Source organism: Erpetoichthys calabaricus, chromosome 9, assembly GCF_900747795.2.
Source record: "Erpetoichthys calabaricus chromosome 9, fErpCal1.3, whole genome shotgun sequence".
Classification (NCBI taxonomy): domain Eukaryota; kingdom Metazoa; phylum Chordata; class Cladistia; order Polypteriformes; family Polypteridae; genus Erpetoichthys; species Erpetoichthys calabaricus.
In genome coordinates, this window is record NC_041402.2 from 422,008 (window position 1) to 433,160 (window position 11,153).

At 54.0% G+C, this 11,153-nt stretch overlaps 1 protein-coding gene across 1 annotated transcript; it reads right to left on the reverse strand.

Moving 5' to 3' along the window:
• Positions 1-1,593: 1,593 nt before the first annotated feature.
• Positions 1,594-10,119, reverse strand: ptges (prostaglandin E synthase). Its single transcript, XM_028809026.2, has 3 exons — positions 9,758-10,119; positions 6,783-6,865; positions 1,594-1,899 (listed from the first exon to the last, which is right to left on the reverse strand). Exons 1-3 carry the CDS (start codon positions 9,863-9,865, stop codon positions 1,653-1,655), a joined length of 438 nt encoding a protein of 145 aa, XP_028664859.1. The 5' UTR covers positions 9,866-10,119; the 3' UTR covers positions 1,594-1,652.
• Positions 10,120-11,153: the final 1,034 nt, after the last annotated feature.

Below are 11,153 nucleotides of genomic sequence, written 5' to 3' on the forward strand. Positions count from 1 at the left end.
ATTTTATATAGTGCCTTTCACAAAGCCCTCCATTACAAGGTATCACAAAGGTGACAAGGACGAGTTCGGAGTAGTGGGCCACGATGTCCGGCCGTCCATCCTTCGAGTTTCCATTTCAGGGTCAAAGTGAGCTGCAATGGGCAAAAGTAAAGAACCCGCACCAGGCAAGGTGCCAGTCTATTACAGTTAACAGTTAATTTTGTTGTCACCAATCAGAGAAGGTCACATGAAGACAATGGTGGGGCTGGCATTTGAGCATGCCATGCCATGCCACTGACTTCTGACCCTCAGTAGGGGTGTGGTGATGCCAACTTCACCTCTTAGCTCTGGGAGGGACATGCCAGCAAAGTCTCAGACTCCACATGGCACTCTGTGGTGGCAGCAGCACCCGTGCGGGTGCGTCTGCCACTTCAGACAACTGTGCCACTTCCTTTGAATCATTGGGCAGCGTGAAGAGTGAGTGGCATCACGGCCAGGGTGGGCTTCAACTCTCTGCTGCCCTACAATGAAAAGCAGATAGGCAGAGGTGTGTGTGGCAACTCGGTGGCTCTGTGACACCATAAGACTCCGAGGCGATAGGAGTGACAGGAGCCCCAGGGTCAGAAGGGACACTGTGATCACAGCGCTGGGCCACACGTGGGCGAGCACAGACGAAGGAGAGTGTCACCGGGCTGAGGACATGGACACTTAGGACCCTGTAACAGAGTGCAGACCCCACAGGGTGCCAGCCAGGTGTGTCCTTAATGTCACAGTCACACCACAGAGCTTTAAGGTAAGGAGGACAGCAGGACCTCCGACCTGGACGAAGGGTTACAAAGCAAAGACAATACAAGAGTGGCTTGGGGACAACTCTGGGAATGTCCTCAAGTGGCCCAGCCAGAAGCCAATGGGACCCCTCAAGAGAGACCCGGTGATAGCCATCCACGGGTGGTCTCCATGCACCCTAACACAGCTAAGGGGTCTGCAGAGAAGAACCAAAGGAAATCCCCAAATCCAGGCAGGCAAAGCTGGTGGTGTCAAACCAAGAAGACCCCGGGATGGAATGGCTGCCAATGTCCTGAGTAAAGAGTCTGACGCCTTGTGTCGGTGCCATCCGTACGGCTATTAATATTTAAGAAGTCTGCAAAAATTCCAAATGTCCTCAGTCTGGGGTGGCGAGTGTCGTGTGATGAGCACAAAGTGTGACAAAGTGACAGGGCCTGAGGACTTTGTGAAGGTGCTGTATGTGAAAGGTGCTATATGACAGATAGATAGATAGACAGACAGACAGACAGACAGACAGACAGACAGACAGACAGACAGACAGACAGATAGATAGATAGATAGATAGATAGATAGATAGATAGATAGATAGATAGATAGATAGATAAGGCGCTATATTAGTGAAGTCATATTTTAGTTTGGCCAGCTGCCTTAATTCCAACTCCATCTATCGTGTCTTCTTGGAGGACCACCCACCCCTATGTCTGTGTCCCTGGCATGTGTACCCCCTCTTGAGTGAGTTCTTTGTCACCCGGTCACCCCTAAAGTGACTGGTCCAAAACCAATGAGGATGCAGACAGACGTCTTGTGCCATAGACGAGTTACAGGCCGACCAGACCACCAATCTTTATTCCATAGAGTGACTTTCACACACGTACAGCAGGTCCACCTCAGCTGGACAAGGCAGCCACCAGTATCTGGACAGCCATGGAGAAGCAGGGCAACTGGGCGATGCTGTAGGCCACAGAGCGAATGGGTGCCCTCAGTTTGCCCAGGTAGGCCACGGTGTGGAGCAGTCGGCCCAAGAAGAAGACGAGGAAGTGGGCATGAGCGGCCATCAGGCTGGGCTCCAGCATGCAGTAGACGGCGCCGAGGAACAGGAAGGGCAGGATGTTCTCCATGTCATTACGGTGGGCCCTGAAAGGACAAGCAGAGACAAAGTGTGAAAGGACAGGAGCTGCTGGCCTGGCGCTGGCCCACCCGTCCATCTGCTCTGGGAGCATTGGGTGTCCGACCCCGGCATGCCACACTGGACTGGCTTACACTGGTCAGTCTGCCTGCCTGGTAAGTTTTTGGAATGAACGGACAACCTCAGAGTGTCTGCCTCTTGTCCAAACCAGTTGCCTCCAGCCAGCCAGATGTGCCTTGAAGCAGTGCCAAGGGTGTGATAGTCATCGGAGGTGATCCTGCAGAGGGCACTCAGTCACCCACATGCAGGTGGGACTTGAGCTGGGGTCCAAGTGTCTTCAGATGGACCCTGCAGGGGGCGCCGCCACACCGTGTCCAGGAGTTGAGGCACAGACCGCAGCGGCCCCTTCATCTTGGGAGGTTCTGCAGAGCCTGGAGTCATACCAGCCAAATGAAGGCACATCCCACGTGCAGACGGCGCTGCCCGATAAGCGCTGCGCCTGGAACGGCTCAGATTGTCCAGCGGGGGCCGCGGAGGAGAAGAGAAACAGCGGTGGGTGATTTACTGGTCATGACAGATGTGATGGGCTTAATGGAGGGAAATGAAACGGCTGGCTTAGGGCCATGGAGATAAGGCGCCCGCACCTGTGCCCGTCTGACTTGCTGCCTCCCTTTTGTAAACTTATGCACTTCAGCCTCACGCAGGCCTCAGTTCAAATGTGTGGTGGGATACCAAGTGAAAGCTCCACAGTGGCACCACCTAAGGGTGTGGCACAAAGTGCTGGTGGTGACAAGTGGCAGGGACAGACACACTGGGGTGGCTCAAGAACCTGCCCCCCTTTGCCCTGTTAGGACCTCTTTAATCTCTTGGAGCAAAGAAACTACAAGAGATGTCAGCTGGCAGGCTGGCACAGAGCAAGAGTGATGCCCATGCAAATGAACATCATGTCACTAGATGGCATTTTATTAAACAGTACTAACCCTGTGACTCAATACGAGGGTCCGACTTGCTTTCTATTCTACTGAGGTTTGTTCCCTTAAAGGAAGGTGCCACCCACAGATGATGTTTTTAATGTGCCACTTACCCCGTGGACTTTGTGCTGTTGCCCTCATTGTTTGAATGGACAGAAATAAGTTTATGACATAAGAGAAGGAAACAGTGACCACTGCTGGACAACGGCAAACGATGTGAAAAACAAAAAAAAGTCTCACGGTACTCACATCACATCATCGTCATGCCAGTCATCATCATGCCAGTCGTGGGCACAGACACCTCCGGAATACTCCTAAGCGCACATCCTAAGCAGGAAGCGCATTTCTGTAATGTGGGGCTTTGGAACAAAAGACAGGACTCTCGGCCAATGATTGAGGGTCAGAGGCGGGATTTTACTTTTATGGAATAGCCTTTCCTGTTTAGGGAGATTCCGGAATGTTCATATCACAAAACTCACCTGAAATGCTCACAGATTGTGAAGTTTCAGTTTATGTTGATTTTGTTACTTATTAATCATTTCATTGTGCTTTGTGTATCATCCTAACCCTGCAGAGGCTCATGGGAATTGTAGTCCCTTGTTGGCGCCCAGTGCTGCTGCCTGCTCCTCTTACTGTTTACGGTTGTTTTGGATTTTGATCGACGTATCGCGGTTACTTTGGACGTCCACTTCGTCGAGCTCCTTATGCCTGTTTCCTTTTTTTTTGTTATGCTTTCAGTTTTTTATTTGTAATTCTTATGTTTTGCTGTCAAGTCTTTAATTTATAAAGATGCTTTGTTTGCCTGGGGTTTACCGCCATCCCTGCCCTTTGCCGGGCTCTTCCACTCTTGCTGGGACATTTTCTGTTGTTTTTCCAGCTCTCCCTGTTTAGGGCCGGTTAGGCCGAAGCCTGCGGAGCGGATTGAGGTGAGCCTGCTCAAGGGTAGTGAGGTCATGGGGTCAGAGTGGGAGGGGCCAGGGTGTCCCTTCCACACCAGATGTCACCACCCACCTTTGCTCATCTGCGTTTTCTCTGTGAGGTGACACTCACCGCGGGCGTTTCTAACATGTGGTGCTTTGAAGGTCTTCTATCTACCTCTGAAGAATTGGGGGTCCAGGGGGTTTTGAGTTTATGGAGGTGATGTGGGGTGGGGCTTAAAGCTCAGGGCTATACACCTTTTAGGCCGAGCCCCCCAATGTCCCCATGTGCTTCATGAGTTCTACAACTTTAAAAGTAGAAATGAATCGGCTGCCATCTGAGGCCTGAGCCCCCCTGAGTCGGAGTCAGGGTGTCCCCCACTTTTCTTCTGCGACTCCTGCTGTCACCTCTAAATGGTCTTTGAAGCCCCCCATGAACTGCAGTTCAACGACTGGACAGAAACCCTTGGGATAAAATTCATAAAAAAGAAAAAAGTACAGAAACACAACACGGTGGGCACAAAACCCTGCATGGCAAGGAAGGGCTGTCAATGAAACGTTAGCTGCCCTCTTTTATAGCGCCTTGCAGCAGCCGGTCCAAATGTGAACAGCAGGCAGCCATTAAGCTGGGCACATCTTCATTTGCCAGCTGCTTAGGGGCACAAAGCTTCTCTGCCATTCTGGTAAGTGAAACTCCGCCCTTGTCAGGGTGACTTGGCTGTCCCTGGCATTTCTGTTGGGGCACCAAAATCCAGACAAGGAACTGAAAGGCACTATACAGAGACCACACAAAATGATCAAAACACACCCATGTGCTCGCTTACACCTGATCAGGCCTCTCCGTGCAGCAGCTGGCACAAAGCAGGAGGCACTCTGTCCCTGGCAGCCAACACAGGAGGAAAGCCGACGGGGTGGTCCTTGGATTTGACTGCCCATTCAGAGGGTCAGAAATGGCCACTAGTGCCCCACTGTCCGGCAGAGGGTTTGACACCAGAGGGGACCCTACAAACCCAGACCCTTCATCTGAGCACTTGTGATTGGTCCTTCTGAGGCTCCACCCCTTATCAGTGACGCCCCCAGACTGCCCCTCCCGCCGAAGACCACCAATGTGCCCCTCATGACGTGCCCCCCGGGACCGCTGCGGCTCAGCACAGAGGTCGGCTCTGGAATGTTCCCTTCCCCTCATTTGTTTTCCTTTCCTTCCGACATTCTGGCCGCCTTTCCTGGACTCCTGCTGACTCTGGCGTTCTGCCCAGCAAATGAGCGCCAGCTGAGGCTTAAAGCAAATGCCAAAGTGGACGGAAACGGGGGGCTTCATCTGGAAAAACAGGAAACACGTTGGCAGCACGGACCAAAGAGGAATGTCACATCAAAGTGCTGACTGCTATCGCTGTGAATGGGCCACCGACAACATCATGTGAATGTGACACTCCAAGACCAGTGCTGGCATGCAGCACCCACCTGGCACACTGTCACCTAGAATTCAAGTTAGAAAAGTTACTTGCAGAAGCCTCACTCTCCCTGACACTCCCTCATGTTCCCTGAGGTTTTGAAGCCTTGCCATCTTAGGAAAAGAACATGCCAGTGACATTCTAACTGGAAAACACAGTGCCAACTGGGTCTTGTTGAGAAAGAAAGAAAGAAAGAAAGAAAGAAAGAAAGAAAGAAAGAAAGAAAGGGCTGCCTGTATTTAACATTGGGGGACATCAGGGGTCACCGGTTGGCGCTACGCCCTGTCCTGTTGGGGGAAACATCCAGTTTGACGTGAGAAGAGGCCAATGTCACCCAGAAGGCTCGAATCCCCGTCACTGCCAAAAGAGATCCTACTCTGCTGGGCCCTTGAGCAAGGCCCCTAACCTGTAATTGCTCCAGGGGGCGCTGTACAATGGCTGACCCTGCGCTCTGACCCCAAGGGGTATGCGAAAAACTAACAAACACTGTTGTAAGTCGCTCTGGATAAGAGCGTCTGCTAAATGATGTAAATGTAAGGCTAGCAGAAGACCCCAGGATCTCCTAGTCAGACAGTGACTGCCAAGTGTCCCTCTAAGGCTGAGGCCAAGGCAGGGCTGGCACCATATGGCCCCTTCAGACTGTGCCACTGGGGAGCTGCTAAGCAAAAGGGGTTCTGAAGGCTACTGAAGTGATGCCAGCTTTGGGAGTGTAAAGCTGCTGCTCCTGGTCAGTAGGGAGGAGACATGGGCAAAGTTGGGAGGAAGTGGGCATTACGGGCGTTTGTGTGGGGTTAAGTCGAAAGGAGATGAAGTGACAAGAGATGGGTGAGAGCAGACAGGGAATGATGAGAAAGGCGCTATATTCCCAACCGAAGGAAGTAAGGGCCAGGTCTGTGGACAGGGGATCAGTGTGGACCACAGCAGTGATGCCAATGAGAAGGCCACCCAGGAGGCAGAGCCTGTCCCAGTGACATAGGCCCAAAGAGAGGAGTGACCCCGGACGGGATGCCAGTACGCCACTTGCACACCCTTCAAACTGAGGTGCGGCTCAAGAGCAGCTGGAGATCCGATGCCAGGTGAGTGCCAGGTGAGTGCCAGGCAAGTGCCAGGTTAGGCTCGTCAAACCTCTGCTTCTTGTCATGATGGCCAAGCAGCAGCCCGCCATTTCGTTCTCGTGTCTCTTTTCCTTTGGAGCAGCTGGCACGGACCTGCCTGGCATTTCTCTCCACCCACTAAATTCCATACCAAATGCCATGAATTATGGAATGGGAGCCCACCTGCTGTCCACTCCGTGGTGCTGGGCCGGTGGTCAGCATGCGTGAGAGCCGCTGATGATTTTGGGGTCCACCATGAGTGGCCGGCCGATTCACAGCTGACTGCTGCACGTGGCTCACCCAGGGTGACACCTTCAGGACAAATGTGGGCATGCAGGGCTTGCCAAGTTCAAATCTGCTGTGCAGATGTCTACGGGCCACTGTGAACAGAAGCGGAGGCGGGCACACGGTCAGCATTTGAGTAATGTCCAGACACATACTAGAGAGTCCAGTCCTACCTGCGGCACCTCTCCACATCCTCGTCCTCCCGCTGGTACTGCAGACCTCCGTGCCTCACTGCGTCCTCCGGGTTGGCGAAGGCCTTCAAAGAGAAAGAAAAAAACAGTAGCAGAGCGAGTGGCACCAGCTTCAGGGGCTTCCTGAGGACATCACAAACTGCCCCCCTCTGTGTCTGCCAATGGGGCTGGTCAGTCTGAGCCCCCAGGACAGCAGCTGAACCTCACGAGTACCACAGCTGTGCAGTGCCCTGGAAAGGCGCTATATCACCTAAGGCTGTTTGTCTTGATCAAGTGGTGCCCTACTGCTACCTGCTGGGTGGCGGGCTCACTTTGTCTCACTGTCTGAAGTGATGCCATGCCTCAGGGAGATCACTGGGGGTCTCGTCCTCTCTCTTCTTTCGTCACTGGGGTCTGTCACTGATTCTCAGCAAATGAGCCAATAGCGGACCTCAAGATGCTCTTTAAGATGGAGGCCGGGGGGACTGGCACCATATGGCACCTTAGAAAGATGAATGTCTGCTCAGGTAAGGGCACTGAGTGACCGGTGGGCCACCTAGTCTACTGCATGCAGGGCCTTACTAGAGGCTGAATGGTCAACAGCCCTTATTTAATATAGCGCCTTTCACAGTGGTGAACTAACACACGGGGGGCAGGGTGACGGGCATGGTGGCACACCAAACACAAATTAAACTACTTGGTGTGAGTCCTGACTTGGCCAAATCGGGAAGCATCCCACCTCACTGCCTTCCTCCAACAGCCCCCTTGTCCAGACTGCTGCGTATTCTGAGGGACGACACCCTGATTTTGTCACCACCTCGCCCAGTGCCAGCAGAGTCCATCATGTTGTGGATAAGGAACTGAGGTGGGATGTCACTAAGTGGACCCCGTGGGTGTCATCTCAGCCACTGATTGACCATCTGAAAGCATCTCTGGACAAAAAGCTTGGGGACAACAATCATCAGCCTGAGTGTCCGCGGGGGTGTGGTCAATCCCAATGGGCGTGGCTCAACCCAGAGGCCAGGGGACACAGTGGGAGACGTCGAGTCTGTGAGCAGGCATCAGAAGAAGGGCACCACTAGAGGGTCACAGGGACAAACAGGCTCTCCTGGACCGGAGATTCCTCTAGGGGTCTTGTTGTGATGTCCAGAGGAGCCTCTAGGGGGCGCTGGTCCATGGTGATGGCTCCAGTTGGAGTTTGTGAGAGCTCTCTGGTGAGGAGCAGCCATTGAGATGACGAGACCCAGTCCTGAACTGCTAATACCTGCCTGCAGGTGGCGCTCTGACGCCCGAACTGCTAATACCGGCCTGTAGGTGGCGCTCTGATGCCCAAACTGCTAACACCGGCCTGTAGGTGGCGCTCTGATGCCCAAACTGCTAATACCGGCCTGTAGGTGGCGCTCTGACGTCCAAACTGCTAATACCAGCCTGCAGGTGGCACTCTGACGTCCGAACTGCTAATACCAACCTGTAGGTGGCACTATGACACCTTCTGGGCCTTGCGGCCCCCCGTCTCTTAGTCTCATGCTGGTCAGCAGGCCCGGCTTCGGTGTTTATTTAATCTCCTCGGCTGACCCTTCACACCTGCCTGCCCGCCTGAGCCCAGCTGGCCCGCCTCACGCACTCCACCAACGTAAACCTTTTATCGTCCTGAAGCTTTTTGGCACGGCTGCCATAAACTGCAGAGATGAAGAGCAGAAAGTGGAGAAGCACTCAGGCGGGCCAAGAAACTGAAATAAACAAAAGTGAGAGAGCAAGCAGCGCCCGACTGGGGGGGCACAGCGAGAGTGGGGAGCGGCCACTGTAGGGTCTGCTGGTGGCAGGTCCAGGGGCAGCTTCACAGACCCTTCCACCCCATGTTTTCATTGCCCCGTCTGTTTTGTCACTGCCACCTGCAGGGCAGTGTGGGTGTTACTCCGGTTAACATCCCACGGCTTTCCATCTGGGACCCCCATACTGCTGTGCTTTGAAGTGCCTGACACCTGCTTCAGTCTCCTCTTATAGAAATGAAGCCCCCATCTGTCCTAAAACGTGTAATCTGCACCTCGGTGTCAGGTGGCCCAGTCTGCGGGCGGGAGCCGGACTGGCGTCGAGTGCCCTCTGTGTGCCCGCTGATGCCCACATATCATTTGATGGTCTGTAAACCACTGGGATGTCAGTTTGACTTGCCTCCCCTCAGTGGAAGACCCCAAGCAGAAGAGTTCACCTACCTGAGCTCCAACTGCAAGGACAATGTGCTGTAGAAAGGCACCATACGACATCAGATAAAGGAGGGCTGGTGGCTAGACGGGCATTAGCGATGGGCTCAGCGGTGACCCTGCACCCCAACAGCTCCGGAGAGTCTGCTTCAAGTCCCAGAGAGGTGTCTGCATGCCCCCCATGTGCTCCACCCCCTGCAATGGCCTGAGCCAGATGACAGAGAAGTGAATAAAAGGCGCTATATAGGACACCAGCACCTGAACATGGCACAGGAGTTGACATTTCTGCCTTATGTCACCAGCTTGACTTCACAGGTGAAGTGGTGGCATATGGACCAGAACAACTGAACACTCCTGTGAGTGCCCACTCAAGCATGGGCATCACCAGCAGGGCAGGACAAGAACAAAGTGGATGGATGGCTGAGGGACCAATTCAATAAAAGCCCCTTTAATAAGGAGCCCACTTCTGTGTCCGTCCGTCTGCCATCGCCCAGCAGTACATCCGGGGGACACGGGGAGAACATGCAGACTCCACACAGACGACCCCGACAGACTCGTCACTCCAACCTGACCCGACGTGAGTGGACAAGCGCCCCCCAGGCAGCTCGTCGTGAATCTCAGCTTCTGTATAGCGCCTTTCTCCGCCAGAGCCCAGCCGAGCGTTGACATCGGCAGCCCCTCCCTCCCTCTGTCCCTCCCTCCCGCCCGTCCGCTGCGCGCAGCCATTTCGGCTCTCCGAGCCCCCCGCTCTCCGGACCCCGCTCGCCGCCCCGCGCCTACCTTCTTCCGCAGCCGCACTTGCCCGGTGATGATGGCCACCACGTACATCTTGACGATGAGCAGCGCGCCGTAGACGACGAAGCACGAGAGCGCTCGGTTGTGCAGCATGTCGCCGGTCGCGGGCTTCTCGAGTCCAGCTGCGCTCCAAATGTCCGCCGCGCTCCGCACCCTCGGAGGGCTTCTGCAGCTGTAGACGAACTTGGCGCCTGGAAAAGACCCTCCCGCCGCCCCCCGGTGACGTTATGGGGTGTAGTCGATCGGTGTAAGGCGCTATATGCGCGCTTCAGTCCCGCCGACGACTTCTTTTGAAGGCTGCGTGGTGTCGCGGAGTCCCGTAAGTCTCTTCGTGCGGCGGTGCGCCAAAAGGACGCCCCCTCGAGGCCATGGCAGGGGGTGGAGTTTGAGGGGGGCGTCTCCGCACGGGGGTTGCAAAGTCCAGACAATATGGAACGGACAGAAGGTGGGCACCGGCTCGGGCACCTCGAAGAGGAAAAAAATCCGAGCGAACAGGTCAATGCTGCCCGACGTGTCACCTTCATTGGCAAACCTGGCACACCACTCATGACTGCCACTCCAAAGTGAGAAGCTGCTCTCATTTTCATGGGACTCCTTGGTTTAGCTGGGCTGGCCTAACGTGGGCAAACCAGTCAATTCCACTGGTAAGCCTGGCACACTTTTACTGTGATGTGAAAAAGACATTGCACCCTCTGCCAGCTTTATCGTTTGGTGGGGGCCATCTGGGCATATTGAGGCAGAAAATATAAAGCAACACCAATAAGTGTCACTAGTGTGAAAAAGTGAGCGCTCCTCCGTATGCCTCTCTTCTGCTCACTAATGCCCAGCGCCAGTCTCATTTCTGCCCGGCTCTCTTCAACTTGTTGCCCTGGTGTTCCACGCCCTCATTCTTTTCTCTTTTCTTGCCACTCAATTGTTGATTTCCTGGCAGCTTTGGCTTTGATGTCCTGATTTCATTTTTACACATCATTGCCAATGTGGGAGTGTGCCAAGGTCGCTGATTGTTTCATTAGATTACCCGCATGGGCCTGCAGTTTAACAAAGGAGTCCTTCTTGTCCCAAATCTGTCATGGCAGAAGCTGCCCATCAGAGTTTAACCCACTCATTTCTAAATGATTGATTTGTGTGAATGGCATGGCCCAAAGTACCAAAGTTTCCCCCTTTGTGTCACTGGGCATGCCATCAAGTGCCAAGCCTAGTCTGGTCCTTCATCTGCTACTCCACATCTGCTCAGAGGACATACTGCCTTCCTTGTGCCCCAACATGGCACTGCATGGCATACACACCACTAGGGTCTCCCCCTCGGTGTCACTCTTGGAGTGCCACTTAAACTTCACCAGAGTTGAATTTGGATGGCATCAGGGATGGGCTGTATGAGGTA

Coding starts and splice junctions, on each gene's coding strand:
- ptges (XM_028809026.2), bottom strand. CDS start 9,865: ATGCTGCACAACCGAGCGCTCTCGTGCTTCGTCGTCTACGGCGCGCTG. Junction 6,866..9,757: donor AAGTGCGGCTGCGGAAGAAG/GTAGGCGCGGGG, acceptor TTCTCTTTGAAG/GCCTTCGCCAACCCGGAGGA. Junction 1,900..6,782: donor GATGTGGAGAGGTGCCGCAG/GTAGGACTGGAC, acceptor TTGTCCTTTCAG/GGCCCACCGTAATGACATGG.